Raw genomic sequence first — 18,029 nt, 5'->3', positions numbered from 1 at the left:
CGCCCCGCCAATGGACGGAGTGCTCGGTACGAAGAGCAGAGCTGGCACAACCAGCCTCCTTGTGAGGGGAGGGGCGTCTGAAAGGGGGATGGGGGGCGGATAGAGGGGTGGTTCCATACGGAAATATAACGTGATAAGTGAGGACTACAGCTCCCAGTAGGCCTTGAGCGCGGGGAAGGCCGGGATGGCGGCGGGAGGCTCAAGGCCGGAGCCTTTCGTTGTGTCTTCAGTGGAGAAGGTTCATCGGGTAAGGGTGGGGATGGGGGGGAGATGCGATAAGAAAAAGAAACGGTGTTATCAGCTACACCGAGCACCCGAAGCAGAGATGAAGGATGCTGCCTCCCCTGTTTATTTACACTTGTGCTTTGTCTGATGTCGTTGGGGTGGTTTCTCACACACAGCTCATTGCTTTACTGACGTCTATCTGCTGCTTTCTGTCTTTTCACTCGGCTCGTCCTTTATTTTATTTCCTCCGGCAGGTTATGTCGTGGCTAAAAGAGATATTTGGAAGTCAGTCCCTGCCGCCGTTTGAAAAGAACAGTGAGACCTTTGATCTCTTGTACACGCTTGCTGAGTACAGTGAGGAAAGAGAGAGAGATGCTTCTGTTCTGATAGAGGACATGAAGGAAAGGGCAGCAAAATATGATGCAGAAGGTGAGTTGAAGACTCCAGTTTTTAGCTTCTTTGGAGGATTTTTCATAGTGGTCTCGTAGACTTTGTTAAAAGGTGAACAAGAACAGCCTTTCAGTACCTGAAGGGAACTTACACCCAGGAGGGGAGTAAACTCTATGAGGACAGGCTGAGGGAGTTGGGTTTGTTCAGCCTGGAGAAGAGAAGAGAAGGTTGCAGGGTGACCTCATTGCAGCCTTTCAGTACCTGAAGGGAACTTACTCCCAGGAAGGGAGTAAACTCTTCGAAAGGGCTGATAATAGCAGGACTAGGGGAAATGGTTTTAAGTTGAAGGAGGGAAGATTTAGGTTGGATGTTAGGGGAAAGTTCTTTACTAGAAGGGTGGTTAGGTCCTGGAACAGGCTGCCCAGTGAGGTTGTTGATGCCCCGTCCTTGGAGGTGTTCAAGACCAGGTTGGACGGGGCCCTGGGCAACCTGATCTAGTAAAGGTGTATGTTTGGTGGCCCTGCTAGGCAGGGGGGTTGGAACTACATGATCCTTGAGGTCCCTTCCAACCCGGGTCATTCTGTGATTCTGTGAAGATCAACAATATTAAAAAAGGCACAGCGTTCAGATATTGGCAGGATAGATAGAGGAGCAGCCTTACAACTGATTTAAGAGTCGGAGCTGATATTAATCCCCTGTCCAGGAAAGCACTTGAGAAGTTTGAAGCGGCTGTGAAGTGGTTAAGTTTTGCTTATGCTGCTTGGAGTCTAATCATGTGCCACTCACTCGGTTCAAAAACACACAAGGAACCATAATATGTTTTTAACAGATGCTAAAGGTTGGTCTGTTCATTGGCTTTGTTCAGGAAGGAATTGCACTTTTCTGTGAAAAGGCTGGTTTTGTAATACCCTACTTGACGTTTTTTTCTTCAGCTCTTCTAGTGACTTGCCATCAAATTAATAACGATGGACACTAGACAGTTGATTTAGGCTGTTAGAGAATGTGAATACTGACAGACAGGCATGGATGCAAGCTCTTCTGCAAATGGGGCTGCCATGATACAAGGAAATGTCTTTGCTAATAGGGTTTTGATATGCCAAGCGTGATGGCTCTTTCCCTAATGTTGGAGACATAAACAGTATTTCTAGGCTAGAACTGGGTTGTAGCTTTGGATAGACTCACTAAGAACCTGAAGGAACAGCAGTATTAAAAATAAATCTTTTTTTGGTTCTGTTTGTTTTTAAGCTGAATATCTGCAGAGCATTCTCACAGAAACCTTCGATCTTTCACCATCCGTGCTGTCCGAAGAAGGCAGTGCTCACCTTAAAACTCTGGTAGACACTGCAATGATACTTGACACAAAGGACACTTCTCTTGCCAGGTAATTTATCCCGCTGTGCAGCAGAATTGATGATTTGTGCTGTTTCCCTGTTTGTTTGTTTTTTTGTTTTGTTGTTGTTGTTGTTTGTTTTTGTTGTTTTTGTTTTTTTTTCCAATTCAGCCATTTGAAAGTGAGTTTCCACACTGGGAATCCTTCTTGCCCATCTTTTGCACCACGTGGGCAGCTTTAGAGGGCACAGAAACTGAGCACAAAGCTCTGACAGCTCTAATGTCCTTTCCATTAGGGAATGCATCTGTAGCCCCAAAAGTGCTTCAGTTAAATCTCTTCTTAGCCTGTAATTTTGTGGTCAGTTGCTGTAGAATGTTGCTACTAGAACTGTCATGCTAGACTGTGCAAGCTAGAGCAGCTTTCATACTGTTTAGGCAAGCAAGGACTGTGAAAATGACTCAGTTTCAGCTCAACTTTTTCTTTTGTTATCTGGCCTCAGTTCATGTATGGAGATTTCCTTGGCTCAGATACAGAAAAATGTCAGCTGTTAGTCTGTTCTTTCAGGGCTTCTCTGTCTGACTTTAACAACAGAGGTGCACTGAGCATTGTCTGTAAGGAGAAGGCAAAATCTGCCTTAAAATCCAGTGTTTTTTTGTTTATTTTTGTGTGTGTGTGTGTGTGTGTTTAATCATGTTTTGGAGCTTTGCTCTTACTGCTCTTACCTGAGCTAGAGGAGTAAGCAATTATGAACTGTTGGGAAGAGTAAGTGACTGAGATACTTCTGGTTGTGTACCAGAAGGGCACAAGGACTAAATAGAGTTTCTCTCATAGGCAGCCTGGCAAGCTGTGAGTGGAGCATGCAATTATTTTAGGCCTGGTTGTTTCATTTTCCAGAATGCCAGGTCTTGTTTAGCCTTTCCCAGTGCTTAGGTTGCTGGACTGTTTTCCCTTCCAAATAAAATTTTGTTACTTATAGAAAGCAAATATCTTCAGAGATATAACTTTTTTTTTTTCCTTCTTAAATACTTGCAGGTTACCAGATATATCATAACCCGAGGAAAAACAAGTGCTTTGTGGTAAGGGGAGGGGAAATAACAATACTAATTCTGAGTTGTTCCTTCCCACTCTTTTCGACAGCTTATTCTCTGCCATCAGTGACAGGAGTTTAGAACTGCTTGCAGCAGAAACAAAAAACAAAGAATTGGAACTGAACTTGCTTGAAGTTAGGAACAAACTGACTGCTACACTGGCGCTGGAAAATCAGCTACGGATGTAAGTAATGGATGAAAAAAGGGAAAATATGTGAGCGATACTGTGGATCTTTGTGATGTTTTGGGATACAGTTATATCTGTTTTAAACTAGAAAGAGTTTACAAGCAATTTTCAGATGCAGGCTGTCATCTTCCACCCGTTGCTTTCTGCTGAGGTTGAAGGCAAATCACAAAACTGCAAGAGTTAGGAGGAGCCTCTAGAGAGCATTAAGTATGAGTGTGGCCATTTTGAGTCTGAAGGTGGATGGATATTTCCCTGGACATTTCCTCTGGGGAATCTCACAGCGAGGTGTGAACGTTTTCTTCATTTTCTCCTTTTGGAGTTGGTTGTGTTAAGAAGTTCGGCTTGAGCATAGGTGACCAAGTGGTATGTGTGTACTGGTATGTGAGTGTTTGCTTCTTTTCTATTCAAGGGATCTTAAAAAAGCAGAGAAAGATCTTGAGGTAGAAGAAGCCAAAGCCCATTTCCGACTTCAGAACCTGCAGTTCCTGAAACACAAGTCTGAAGATATCAGTATTAGGATTAAGTCTGCTGAGGTAGGTAGAAAGAATTATCTAACATAATGCTGTCACAGGTTGCAACAGTCGTGGTTGGGTCCAAAACTGTAGTTAAGGGCATTCCTGGAGCCTCTTAATCTCCTGGACTTAGGGTTTCTGGTCTAGTAGGACAAATTACCAGACTTCATTTGTTCCTGCTATTTTCATGCCCCTTCTCCAGAACATCCTATGGTAAACGCGAGGATACTTTTCCTTCTGTAACTGAAAACGTTAATAGCTCAGACTACTTTATGCCTATTGTGATGTACCATAGTGTAAGGGTATACAGACAAGTTATGCATATGCTTCACTGAGGTAAACTGCGTTGAAATTGAGACTTTTTTTGAGATTAATAAATGATTAAATGTTGAAGGCAGAAGTTGTACCTTTCCTGTATGACAATGGATACATGAATGCTTTATTTATCATCAAATCATTAAGGTTGGAAAGACCACTGAGATCATCTAGTCTAACCATCAGCCAGTGCCTATGACCTCTCTAGACTGTGTCACTCAGTGCAGCATCTCCTCTTCTCCTGAGCACCTCCAGGGACAGTGACTCCACCACCTAACTGGGAAACCTGTTCCAATACCTCACCTGGATGCTTTCCAATATCTTGACAAATACCAGATAGAAAACACTGCATTAGTGTTGAGACATTTTACTGAGAATCCTCTTACTAACCTTGCCATGTGCTTTTCTCCCACTAATTTTCTGTAAAGATTAGTTATTCATGGTATAAATTTTAGTAGCAACTGACTTCATGTAACATCTAGAGCTATGATTCAAATGGCACATATTTGTAATCTCACTAAATTGTGTTCTTGTCTGTCTGTTTCACTCAAAATGGCAAAATCTTTCTCCTCTCTGTTACATTTTGTGATCAGTTTTGTATGAGCTCTTTTTCTGTTTGTAGGAGAAGCTTATTGCCATCGGGTTGCAAGAATCATTGATGCATGAGCCATTAATGAAGCTGTCTCAGGTAGGTACAGGATGGAGGTTTCTACAATGATCCATGTTCTTTCTAGACAGAGTGGATATTCTGTGGAATATATTTCATTGCATAGCTGCCTATGCGTTGCAGTTACTAGATAAAGTGATCTGGGTGATTGCTTCTAGTTTGTGCAAAGTAAACCTTCCCTCTAATGCTTCTGAACAAGATGAGGAGGTTGACTGAATCCTAGATCCTGAACCACTGTGTGCCTTTTTCGTGTGACTTTAGACACAGCTTTTTGGGCTAAATCATAAGCCCAACCTGTTAAAAGAAAAAATGCTTCTGGAGTTGCAAGCTATTCTCCTGCTTTGTGCTGATGTATTTGTACACCTGTAACATGTTTGTGTTTTGTGCTCAACACTCTTTAACATTATTTGCTATTACTGTAATGGGAACTTGAATGCTTCCTCGTTTCTTTTTCTAGCTTTTTCTGCCTATTAACCTGAGCAATGAAAGTAGGTTCCCTGATTTTTATTTTTTTTAAGAGCGTCATTCTCAAATGCAGCAGTAGGTGGCAATGTTGACATTGCTCAGCGTTTGAGAATAGTACTAACCAAAAGTCATTTGAGTTGGAATTCTACGTACAAAGTGGCATAGGGAACTTTCTAGACTTTATTTGACCTCTGTCATCTTCTACAACTTGAGTAAAAGGGCATATTTGACTTGCTGGTGTTACTACGAGTTTTGCCAAGAACTCAGTTCAAATAGGCAGCATGAATGACTTCCTATTCTAAATGCTTTTTTAAATTATTTTTACTTCATATTGAATATTTGAAAAGAGTTAAGTGCTTTGTAATGTGATAAACTTTCAGCCTCCAGGAGAAACTACCTCCTTTAGTTAACAGGATGACCAAAGCAGTACAAGTGTAGGGGGTTTCCTTTTACTGGGGCATGTGCAAAACTGTGTTTTCACAAATAAGTCATAAGCAGGAGAATGCATCTACTTTCTTGGCTCTGTTTTCTATGTGACCTGCAGTCATGTTAACTCTGAAAGTCATTTGCCTGGTGGGGCTTCCTTTGAAACCTCCTCTCCTTTCAGGGAGGTGAGATCAGGTGGTTTTGCTGTTAGAAACAATACTGTGTGCTTACAGAAAGCAAAAGAAAATACCTCAGTGTAAAACTTGCACTGAGTTTAAGTGACTCATCGCTGAGTGAATGGTTGGTCTTTAGTTTTCTGTATGTTTTGAGAAAGATCACAAGAGCTGTAACCAACATCTCTGCATTCCAAATTGCTGTAGGTAATTGCAAATGTAGGAGTGGTGTAAATCAATGAAATGCAAGGAAGACTATAGTATATAATCTACTTTGCTCTATTCACAGAAACTGGCTGAAGTGCAGGAAGAAACTGTGCAAGTGAAGAAGAAACTTGAGTGCTATTTTAATCTGCCTACTGTAATTATTTTTTCCATGGTTCTTTTATATTTGCAATCAAATTAATTTTAACAGACTTCACAATATGAAGGGAGCTCTTAATATATTTGAGTGGCTAGAAGGCTTGCTAAGTATTTGTCAACAGTGTTAACTAAAGACTTTATTTCAACAGAAGGCTATTTATTGATTAAGCAAAGCCAAAAAATAATTGTATGCTTGCCAGATAAACTTTGTTCTAACAAAATGTGTAGGAATATGACCTCAGCAGATTGGCTGGTTGAATTCAGCATCAAGGTAAATTAGCTGGAAATTAGAAAATATAATTATCAAGTTTAACAGAATTTTGTAGGTTTATATAACATATTAGGGTATAAATTTAGGAAGAAACACCTGAATGCAAATTAGACTTTGTCCCCTAAACATGTAGTGCATCTTGTATGAACACTGTGCTCTGCTCCATCATCATCTTTGGTTTCTCTCTGAGAGTCCTGGGTATTCAGCCCTTTTGGAAAACAAAAAACACCAAAAAAAAAAAAAACCACAACAAAAAAACCTACAGTCTCTTTTAAATGATTGAATTGCTGTTTTGAGAGACCTTGTCCTTCTGTTCATCACTTTAAATTCTGGCTTTTTCTGCTGCTGGTCACCATGCCAGGAGTTACAATCAGGCTGCTCTGGAAAGCACCTTTTGTAAAAAGGATTTTATCCACTTCAGATAAGAAGAACCCGTGTTACAGACTTTCAGTTGAGAGCAATTCTCTAAACAACTTCACAGTGGCTTAAAGAAATCATGGGCAAACAGAGCCTTAGTCTCGGGGGGTGCAGAAAGGCCTTGGCTTTGTGTGATATCTGTACCATGCTATCTGAAATGCATTGGACAGCTAAACTCAAATATTTTTTATCTCCTTGGGAAAATTGCCTTTACTTTTATTAAGGACTGGCTCTGACATTCCAGCAAGGCTTGGTAAAAAGCGGAGCAAATAGTGGAATGGGTTTTGGGTTTAGTAAATAGAACAGTAAGCAAAATAGTCACAGTTTTGAATTACCTAATGCTGCTCCTGTTACCTCCTTGTCTGACAACCCCAGAGCGTGTGTTAATGGCTAGACTCTGACAGGTGAAAAAGGCTTGTTCCAGTGTTTCTAAATGGAGCACAGGGGTACAGAGAAACAAAGGACCTTAATGAAAGTTGCACAAAAAATTGTGATGAACTGCATCATTTCTGTTGTGAACTAAGGTACCTGTCTGCTGGACCACCCTTCTCTCTTTACCTCTTCTATCCTTCCATAGAGATCTTGCCCCTCAACACATCTTAATATGAGGAAAAGAATGAAGGCAGGAGGGTATGACTGCTTCTCCTTTAAATTCATCTTAGTCAAAGAAGCAGCTGCCTCATCTCAAGCAAAACAGGATGTTCAAATTGCATTAGGTTTCCCAATTCCTCCTTCCCCCATCTCCCTGTTGGAGGAGACAGGGAGAGCCTTCATGCCCTGATTCTGGTGCAGACAGAATGAAGGATGGTTTGTGCTAAAAGCACATTGTGCTCATGAAAATTCATTCCTGGATGTGTTTAAAAACTAATTTGTTGATTGGCTAATATGGAAAAGTGGATAATTTTTAAGATATTAGGCCATACCAGACTTTTGAAAAATATCTGATTGTTCAAACAAAGCTTGTAATAGCCTTTTAATGTCAGTACCTTTCGTATGTGAAAAGCATACACAAAACTGATTTCATTATCCTTGAATTCCCCTGTGGCGTATAATTAGAGTCTTGCAATGATGCAGGAACTCTGTAATTCAAGTTGAAATATTGATTTTCATGCCATTTTCTCTCATTAGAGTCTTCCCCTTGCACGAGTGAAGATTGAAGAAGCAAAACGAGAACTGGTAAGAGATTTTATCTTTCACAAATATTTAAATGGGTGCTGTCATACTAAGACAGTCTATATGCATTAATTGCTTGTGGATTTATCAACCTCGGTTTGTAGTCTTAATGATCTCTAGAGGGAAATTTTACTCTGGTAAGGCAGAAGCAGCGCATATTGTTAGGAGGAACTGTTGGAGGAATGATACCTAACGGTGCTGAGGCAGTTGGACATGATGGAGATTGGATATATATCTCTCTGGCTTTTTGTCTGTTTCATCTGTCAGAATGTTTATTCACTCAACTGTGTTGCAGCTTCTTAGTTCCAAAACTTGTACTGCTCCTGAATTCTCAAAAGTGTAGTAAGGCCCATGTTTTATTGAACAGCTGCCTCGTAGACTGCAACAGGGACTTCTCCCTATAGAACATAATGCTCATTTCATAAATGCATGTGTAATCTGCAGGCATTGTTGGGGAAATTTTTAATCTAGCAATGTTTGGAAGGTCTGTATGAAGCTTTCCAGAGTGAGCTGGTCCATATTTGAGCATAAAAGCCATCTTTGTTTCCTTGTGTTAGTATTTACTTGCTCTTAGACACAGCACAAATGGTAAGACATTCAAAGGTGATCTCTAATCACATTTTTAAATACCCTGTACATTTTCAGATGGGACTGCTCAGACTGCTCAGATACTTCCTCTGTTTTTGTAGTGCAAGCTCACCTTACCAGCATGCCAGGCTGTTGTTGGGTGCATGCATTCTGTAGTTCAACTTGAAGATGCCTGATATCCTATTAGGGCACAGTGTAAAGGCCACTGAGCATATTTAGTGCTTCATTTGCACCAAATATCCAAATTTCTCCACAGGTGACTAGTCCGATGCTTGGGTTAATCGGTGCTAATAATATCTTAAGATTTGATTGCTGTGGATGTAAGAAATATATATAAAAACTGCTTTGCAGTCACTAAGCGCTGTTGGTTTTCTCTCCTGCCAGAATGCCCTGGAGGAAAAGGTCTCAATGCGTATTGAAGAGATGACTGATGATTTCCTGGAACTGGAAAGACTCTAGTTCATCTGAAGTGGCCTGAATAGCAGATTTCCTTCTTGTCTATTTATTTGCACTAATAAAACATTTTGGGCTTGGTATATTCTGCAGCCTTTTGCCTTACTCTTATCATGGTTGGATGGCACGCCTGTGACCTTTCAGCAAACATGCTCTTCTCTTCAGTGGTTCATGTAGCAGCGCATTTGTAAATGTCACCTATTTTTTTTCCAATAAAATTCTTTTTTTCTTCTCAAACTTCTTATTTTTATTTATTTATTTCCCTCCCCCCCCATGTGGTGCGAATACTTCATCCCAGCTGATACCAGAGTGACAGCAGTGGGACAGAGAAATGGCTTTAAACTAAGGAGGGCAGATTTAGGTCAGATGTGAGCGGGAAATTTTTGACTTAGAGCTTTAGGATCCCTCCTTATTTGGGGCTTTGCTTTTCAGGTGGAGTATGTTAACTGTTTCCTTCATAGGAGTTAACTTATTTCCTTCATAGGGGTTACACTACTGGTTTCACACACTGAATTCCACTGCTCACACAAGTAAAGAGCCGGGTTGAACTGTCACAGCATCAGCTGCCTGAGAATATGGGGCTTCTGTTTTCCTCAGAAGGAAAATTAACTAACTACAGTAACCAATAAGGTTTTGGGGATGGGGAAAAAAGTATGTAGTCTTTGTGAGGCATCAGAACACATAAGGGCAGATGTTAGAGAACTGTTTAACAAGAAAGCCATTGTAAGGCACTGGAGGTTGTGACCTGACAATTAAGGAACCTTAATCACTTGAGGCTTTTAAGAGAAGATCAGAAATGCTTTGCCTAAGCATTTATAATGCTAAGGAGAGTTGATTATGCTTTGAGATAGGAAGACAGATGACTGCTTGAGGATGCTGCCAGCCCTGTTTGTCTGTGAAAGCCTCAGGACTTACTCAGCTAACACTGTCTGAGGTCTTTGTATTGTATTATGATGACTCAAGGCTTGGGTAGACTTCCTGTGGCAGTGGCACTCCCTCAGCACTACTTGGCCATGCAATACCTCACCAGTTTTGAAATCAGGCTGTGGAGGTCCACACCTCTGCAAGTACAATGCAGGTGGTGGGTCCTGTCTGTAACTCATTTGTCCATCAGCAAAGAGCCCAAGAGACATCAGCAGGGCCAGTCTTGGACTGCAGAGGTGTCCAAAGATGGCTGTCTATTTCTTCCTAGGGCTGGGAGTGTAAGCTGAAAAAATACCCACCAACAGCATGCAAGCTGTGTGCCACAGTTGAACCATCTGCAGCACATGCAGTATGAATAGGGCTGGTTGTCAGGTCCTGCAGTTTGGCTTTAGATGGGAGCAGGGAAAGTCAAATAAATGAGATTTATGCAGCAAATGGGCTGTCAGTAAGGCTACTCAGCCCTTCAGTTACACATTTGCATGGGCAGGATGCCTTGCAGCACAACCAGACATCCCTCCTCGCTGTTGGTATCTCAAGGCAGTGCAGCATTTCCAAAGTGGGGATTGGATGTCAGCTCTGGAACACAACACAAAGGTCCTGCCCAGACAGGAGCACACCAGTCTGAGCACTTGGCTGAGTAAATGTTTGATTCTGGGCTTTGCCCTCTGCCCTGACAGATGCTGAGTGTTTCCACGGAGGTCACAGCGGGTGCTGAGGAGCTGCACACAGCTGGGAGGGAGGCTGCCAGCTGGACCTCTCTTCTGTTGTATATTATGAAATAATTACCCAACTGGGAATGACACAATGGCCTGCGGACGCTTTTGCTTCTTCAACCTGATTTCAGATTACATCAGCTGCTCTGCTCTGAGCCTTATTTTTGGAGATGCTGTGTATTAACACCTGCACATGCCTGTGCTTGCTCAAAGCTTCTCATGATGTTCCCACAGCCACCACTCATGCTGTGAGATGCCGCACAGGCAGGACAGATCAGTTCATTGCTCTCTGTTTCAGTGCTCAACCACACAGGATGTGCACGCTTCATCACAGCGTGTTCAATTGCTTCCCCTTGGAAATAAGAGGATCCAAATTCCACCTATAGAAAAAGGATTTAAAACTATGTGCTGAGCACGAAAACAGTGGCCAGCTTCAAGCATGCACTTCTGTAAGTGGGTAAGAAATCCCAAAGTGATACACTGTTCTTATCATGCTAATATGCAAAGTGAAAATTGCTTTAGGAAGCAGGGTTTTGTTTGTTTGTTTGTTTGTTTGTTAAATCATATGCAGTACCAAGTAGGACTGGAAAAGATCTTTTACTTCTGAGCTCTTCGAGTTCTTAAACAACAGGGCAGCTCTGAAACAATGGTAATCCTGGTCTGCACAGCCTCACACACTGCAGGAAATCCTTCAGCTTTGTCTCTGAGTAGGCAGTTGTGGTCAGTAACTTCAAGTGGCTTTAAAAACATTTCTGTTTTCAATTCTGAGCCAGGCTGGGAGGATTCCTCTTCCTCCAATTCAGAAACACTCCCCTTGAAAAAAAGGAGGAGATATATATATATATATATATGTATAATAATAAATAAAAATCAAAATAAATCCCAAGTGAGTAAGCTGAGGCCTTACCAGTAAGTGTGTGTTTAAAGTCAAACCTGCAGTTCCTTCTCTCTGAGCTGAGCACCACCGACGTGGTAGGACACAGCACTGCCTCCATCTGCCTTTAAGTAATTCAGCATTACACTGTCCTTACTCAACCACGTAATCTCCAGTAGAAATAAAACCAACAAAAATGACAACAAAAAGCCCACAACAAAACTGATTCCAAAACCATGAACTAACCTCACAAATGCTTCCTCTAACCCCATGCTGATTGTGCCCTTAATTCTAATTAAGCTGCAAGGCACTGTTGCTTAATTAGCCAATATTGCCTGGCAAATCCAGCAGCAAAAGAAATGTTTCTCTTTCTTCCTTCTCTGGGAGCTCCTTGGGGATCTGTGGGGCATTGCCACTGCTTTGCTGGTACACTGGATGCGTTTCCCATGGTCCCAGTTCAGCGTGCACTGGTGGACAAAGGAAGGGCAGCTGATGTTGCCCACCTGGACTTGTGTGAGGCCTGTGACAAGGTTTCACATCACATCCTTATCTCTAAATTGAAGAGATATGGGATTGAAGGGTGTACTGTTTGGTGGATAAGGAACTAGTTGGACATTTGCAGCCAGACTGTTGTGGTCAGTGTCTCTGTGTCTGGGTGGAGGCAGTGAGAAGTGGTATCCTGCAGGGTTCTGGTGCTCTTCAACATCTTTATCAGTGACATAGATGATAGGACTGAGTGTATCCTCAGCAATTTACCGATGGTACCAAGCTGAGTGGTGCACTGAAAAAACAGAAGGAAGGGATGTCATCCAGACTTGCTTGCGGATGCTGCACAACCCAATAAGGGGGGAAAAAAACCTGGAAACATTTACTTGCAACAGCTGCCTTGCAGCCAGCTTTTACTTTGACGTGGGAGCACTGCTCAGGGTCACTCCCACTGTTTTCTAGACACTGTCATGTCTCAAGCAAGCACTGAGCTAATTTCCTCCTATTGTCTTTGGGGAAGCACAAGTGCTGCAAAGGCAATGTCACTGTCCCCTGGAAGCTCAGCCTGCGCCTCCAGGCTCTTCTGTAGCTAAAGAACCTCCTGTGCTTCCCCTGCGATCACTTCTAGAGGTGTTTCATAGAGACTCAGAAGTCTCAACAGTCTGAGAGTGATAAGGCAGAGCCAGTCTGTACTCCTTACATTCCTGGAGACATCACTAACACAGTTTTCTTCTTCCTCTCCTAATCTTTCAGCCCATTTTCACTGTAAATTCAGAATCTTCCCCCTGGTGTTTCTCCTAAATCTGGCATCTAAAGTCTCAGGCAATAAAGCTTTCACCACTTTCCTTAGGGAGACAATTTTCCAGCCTACGGTTCTCTATTCAAAAGCTTTCCACTCAGTTTCTCAGCTTAAACATGCCCTGTCTTAATTTTACCCCCATTAGAATCCTTACTGTGTCACCAGTCTTCTCCCTTCATTCAAATATTTACAGATCACTAATGTGTCTCTGCTTAGTTTACTAATTACATTGCACCTACTACATCCTGAATCTCTATCTCTTTTTTTTTCTTCTTCTTCCCTTTTGTAATGCCTCCAGGCTGCTGATTCCTTCAGCTGCAGCACTTAGAGCTCTTTTCCATCTATCACTCCCCTTGCAAACACCAGGCAGATGCTCACCACCCTCGCCTGCCTTGTTATGCCTCTTTTGTACGCCATCCAAATCTGCACTGCTTGTTCCTTGCTTTGGTGTCCTGACACGTGTGCAACAACATGTGGGTGTTATAGAGTCGTGCCTCTGAAGCGCATCCTTCCCTTTAGAGGGAGGTTCTGGACTTTGCCAGAACACTGTTGGGTTCTGGAGGTTGTTTTTATGTTGGTGGCTGGGCATGGGTTCAGAGATTGGAGGTATCTCTGTGTTGCAGAGCCTGGAGCTCATGCTCTCTGCTACCTGCACCAGTAACGCTGGATGTGCCTGGGAGGCTAAGCAGAACTCATAGCTTGATCACAGAGCAGCCTGAGATGGAAGGGACCCTTAAAGGCCCTCTGTGCAGTGCACAGGGACACCCACATCTCCATCAGCACCCAGAACCCACCCAACCCAACCCTGGGTGCTACTGATTCTCCTTAGATATACAAAAACACAGTTTTCAGGATGTGTTCGGGAGGGGGGTGTGTGTGGGGGGTGGAATTAACGGAGAAGGGAGCTCAGAAATCACCTGCTCCAACCACACTGCTGTGCCAGCAACAGCGGGGGCGGCCGGGCTTTGGGCTCCATCCCGATGGACGGATGGACAGACAGACAGACAGACGGACAGATGGACGGACAGACGGACGGTCATCCCGCCGCAGGGTGGCGCTGTGGGGCACGGCCGCTCTGCTCGTCTCTCGTCTGCTCCGGCGGTGGAAGTGACGTCGCTTAGCGGCCTCCGCTGGCATTTTGTCTGTCGTCGGGGGCGCGGTGCAGACCCGGCTCCTTCCGGCCGTCCATGCTCCAGCTGCTTCCCCCCGGCGGGGAGGCCAGGAGGGACCTTCGTTATCCAGGTGAGTCCAACCGACTGGGCCCGGGCTCGCCCGATGCTCCGAGGCCGGGCCTTATGGCCACGGAGGAGCCGTTACCGTTACCCGGCGGTGGGTCCCGGTCTGGTTCCCCTCACCCTGAGGTGGCACAGGCTTTGCTCTGCTCAGCCTCCCGGCACAGAGCTGTGGAGAGCTGGGCCTCCCGGCCCGGCTGTGGGTTGTGGGGGGGTTACTTTGATACGCGGGGCTGAGCTGGTGTTTGCTCTCAGGGTTGTTTTGTGCGGCTTTGGTTGCTGTGAGTGCTGCGGGAGGTTACGTGCGGAAAAGTTCAAGTGTGTCTCGTTGCTCACCTCGCCCGTGTTCTTGTTCACTCCGTTGTTGTAGCGTTTAACGGGCTGCGGATGTGGCTCTGAGCAAGGAGAAGCTCGGCTATGCTACCTGCGCCTGTTTGAATAAGCAGAACGGCACAGATTGGTCATATCTAGGCTATATCTGCTCAGTAACTTACCTTGCGCTGGGATTATCAGGCAGATATTGAATGGCTGCTTGTTGGATGGTGTGGATGGTCCTTCTTTTAGTTAGGAGAGTGTAGGTGGTTGTGAGAGCCCCCTCACCGTGGTTCAATAGGATCAAGCTTTGATCATGTCTTGGTTTGTTAATTTTGGCTCTGAGCTGCTTGTGTTGGTGTCTGTCAGTAGTGTTGTGTAGCCGTAACTGCAGCAACCGAGTTAAACGATGTCCTGTTTGTAACTACTCCCATACCTTACTTAGTATACTTACATACATATAAAGTACCTCACTGCATTTGCAGGGGTTCTAACAGCTTGCATGTGGAGGTGCTGCACGTACGTGTAAGTCCTGGTTTCTTGCTTTTACTGGCTGTAATTCTGGCTTTTAAAGAAATGAATGAGCAGTATATCTCTGAATCCTTAATCATCTTTTAAGTAATGATCTCTTAAAAAATAAGTTTTCCTTTTGAACAACCACCCCTCCAAATAGGTTGTAAGTCTTTTCAGGTATTTGTTAAACATACAACCAGTTAGTAGTTCCACTCCTTGGCATGTGCTAGTGTATTTCTAGTCTTCTAGGAAAGGCTTTAAAGTGCAAACAGAGTTATTTCTTGCCCTAAAACAGCAGGAAAACTTTTAAATCTAAATGTTTGTTCTGAAGTGCTTTGTGTTGCTTAAATCTGTCCATAATTTCATGCTTGACCCATTGCAATGCGCTTAAAACAGGGTATGGTGCTCTGTTCATCCTGCCTCAATTAATATCTGCAATTGCTCTTTCTGTGATAGAAGTCAGGCAGTCCCAGCCGTGCAGCCTCTGCAGGGAAACACTGCCTCTGTGGAGTGAACAAGTTTGTAGCAGCCTGCAAGGAGAACAGTGAGTTTATGTGGAGCTCAGATCACAGGTAAACACACAGTACAAAAGCAGCGAGATGAAGTGCTGTGAGCTCATCCACCTATGAGCAATGGTTCTTCAGCAGTCCTCTGAATATTTCACATGCCCAGTGATCTAGAGGAGCTTGGTGTGTTGGTAAAAGAAGCTCTGGTGAGGGTGGTTATGTGGCTACTCATCAGTGCTGCTTTCTGTGGTACCAGTAGGAAGTCGTGTTTTGTTTGGTTGACTAGAAGGGGGACTGTAGGGCTGAGGGAATGTAGTGCGTGAACAGATAGTATTTGTGCTCAACTATGAGGATAACACTTCTGACTCACTTTTAAGCACTTATATTTTTAATTACAATGTGTTGACTATTTCTGTTTGCTTTTGAAACTAATTGCTGGTTGGCTAGCATATAGGCATCACAAAAAGTTACGATGAGAAATCCCTGAGAAATCAGGAAGAGGAAAAGACTGTGGTCTTGCACATTCAGGAACATGATACATGTCTCAGTACAGCCTGGCCCTCTGTGTTTGCATTTGATAAGTGCACAAAGGCTACCTGCTTGGTGAAACCTGAAGGGCACAAACAAGTTGGGAAATGAATGGAGGCATTAAACTGGGTATTGGGAAAAGGGGAAGGAATCTGAAGATGACTGCAAGGCAGTTGAGATTGGCATACATGCATTGGTAACCACACGTGCAAACCAAGCTTTGCTCTAACTGATAAAAGGGACTTTTAGCACTTTTCACTTAAACATCTGTTAGTGAGGTGAGAGCTTCTGTACACTCTGCTGAAGTAAGTGGCTCCTGACTGCATGAGCATTTGGAGCTGCCTGCTGTTGTGGTTTAACCTGGCAAGCAGCTGAGCACTGCACAGCCTTGTGCTCATCTCACCCTCTTTCCCACTGCAAAGAGGGAGAGAATTGGGGGGGGTTTTTTTTTTTTATTGGGGGGGGTGGAAAAAACCACACACACGAAAAAGCTCAGCCTATGAGTTTTATTTACAAAGACAGAAAAGAAAGAAATAGCAGCAATAAATATGTTGGCACAATAGGTGATACAGAAAGCAGTTGCTCACCACCTGCAGACTGATGTCCAAACAGTCCCTGAGAACCAGCAGCCCATGCTGCTCATTCTAGCTAAAACATCCATGTGTTATCGGCTTTGGTTTTCTCCCAGAGTCAAAACATATCATCATATCAGACACTGTGAAGGGCGAAAAAATACTCCATCCCAGCTGAAATAAGGACTTCTGATTACAGTCTGGCCAGACTGTTACCACTAAAAATATTCAAGTCTGAGAGCTTTTCAAATGAATAGATTGTTTCAAGTGACACTTTATTTAACATCTCTGTTTATATGTTGATGGTACTTTAAAACAGAACTGGATCAGTGGTCAGTTTATGTGCATTTCAGTGAATGACTTAGGAAACTGTAAGCATTGACAGAAACTCAGCAGAAGACTTAATAACGTGTTTACCAGATTGGAGTGAAAGGTTTAAGCAGCGTAGTTGCAAGCACATAACCAGCACCTCAGGACAGACACTCCTGGAAAGAAGTTCTGAAACTTGATAAGTTTTTGCTGACCTGAACACGCTTGGGTAGCAGTGGGGAACCAAAAGTGAAACAGCAGTGTGAGGAAGGGACTGGCTTAGTGCTGGAAAAGAGCTCTTGTGCTGTACATTCTGCTGTGTTGTTTTCTTCCTTGTATGCAGGACAGTAAGGAGACTGTGTCTGTCTCAGTTTTTCACTGCACAAATTGAAGCTCAGCAGGTAATGAATGCTCATGCCCTTAACACAGCTGAGCTGCTATGACACTGGAATATACTGCAACAAAAATTGCTGCATTTGCTTCTGTATAACTTCTACAAATGGGCAATTCTGAGCATAAAGGAAACCTGAAGGGTATAAATAAAAATGTAGGCATAGCATAAGTATTAGCCTCTGCAGCTGCTTTATCATAAGTCCATCTCTGAACTAGACTGGAGCGACTGATGCAGTGGCACTCAGTTATTGTTATGAGTTAGAAATTAAATTTGTGGTTGATTGCTTGTTCACGCTTGTTTGTGTTCCCTCCTCACAGATCTGACCAACATGAGTAGAGTCGGTGCAGTATAGCAATTTCTCCATGGATGTGACTTTGTTTCTGCAGCTCAGGCACGTGCTGATTACTCATTCAGGACTGAAATGAGATGCAGCTCAGCACTGAGGTGTTGCTGTTACACCATTGCAGATGCATTACTGAAAGCACAGAGAGGTCAAGTAACGTGCAAGTGGTCGTGTGGTGAGTCAGCTTTAGATTTGCTGTGGTCCAACATAGTAACCACTTTTAAGAAGGTATTTAGTTTTTTATCAGTTTTACCAGTTAATCTGTCACTTGAATATTCAGGGAAAAAATTAATTAGAAAAAATACTGAACAGGCTTCCTACTTGTGATAGTCATCTCCAAAAACACAGCTAAAAGCTGTTAGTACTCAATCTGAGAGCTTTTAGGTCATAAGAGCAGGTGGTCACTTCAATTAACTGCAAGTATTTAAGACTCAAGCCTGTAGTTTTGCTTCTATGCACTTGGATTTTACCTGACTTCACA

At 43.3% G+C, this 18,029-nt stretch overlaps 2 protein-coding genes across 7 annotated transcripts in view; both read left to right on the top strand.

Annotated features, from left to right (window-relative positions):
* Positions 1-110: 110 nt before the first annotated feature.
* HAUS1 (HAUS augmin like complex subunit 1) lies at positions 111-9,126 on the top strand. The gene is made up of 9 exons (XM_015848202.2): positions 111-247; positions 480-654; positions 1,861-1,996; positions 3,083-3,217; positions 3,630-3,753; positions 4,670-4,735; positions 6,068-6,139; positions 7,958-8,005; positions 8,975-9,126. Exons 1-9 carry the CDS (start codon positions 185-187, stop codon positions 9,047-9,049), a joined length of 894 nt encoding a protein of 297 aa, XP_015703688.1. The 5' UTR covers positions 111-184; the 3' UTR covers positions 9,050-9,126.
* A 4,841-nt stretch (positions 9,127-13,967) lies between these two features.
* Positions 13,968-18,029, top strand: part of CZH18orf25 (chromosome Z C18orf25 homolog) — a 41,328-nt gene continuing 37,266 nt past the window's right edge. For 3 of the 6 annotated variants that reach the window (XR_001551866.2, XM_015848190.2, XM_015848194.2), the window contains exon 1: positions 13,968-14,081. The gene's annotated coding sequence lies outside the window, so the exon portion shown is untranslated. Of the gene's footprint in view, positions 14,082-15,352; positions 15,469-17,522; positions 17,724-18,029 lie in introns of all 6 variants that reach the window. The other 3 variants (XM_015848191.2, XM_015848192.2, XM_015848193.2) reach the window with 3 other exon arrangements.

The sequence above is a fragment of the Coturnix japonica genome, chromosome Z (assembly GCF_001577835.2).
Source record: "Coturnix japonica isolate 7356 chromosome Z, Coturnix japonica 2.1, whole genome shotgun sequence".
Classification (NCBI taxonomy): domain Eukaryota; kingdom Metazoa; phylum Chordata; class Aves; order Galliformes; family Phasianidae; genus Coturnix; species Coturnix japonica.
This window is presented reverse-complemented; position numbering and strand designations above follow the sequence as displayed.

Coding starts and splice junctions, on each gene's coding strand:
- HAUS1 (XM_015848202.2), top strand. CDS start 185: ATGGCGGCGGGAGGCTCAAGGCCGGAGCCTTTCGTTGTGTCTTCAGTG. Junction 1,997..3,082: donor AAGGACACTTCTCTTGCCAG/GTAATTTATCCC, acceptor TCTTTTCGACAG/CTTATTCTCTGCCATCAGTG. Junction 3,754..4,669: donor TTAGGATTAAGTCTGCTGAG/GTAGGTAGAAAG, acceptor TTCTGTTTGTAG/GAGAAGCTTATTGCCATCGG.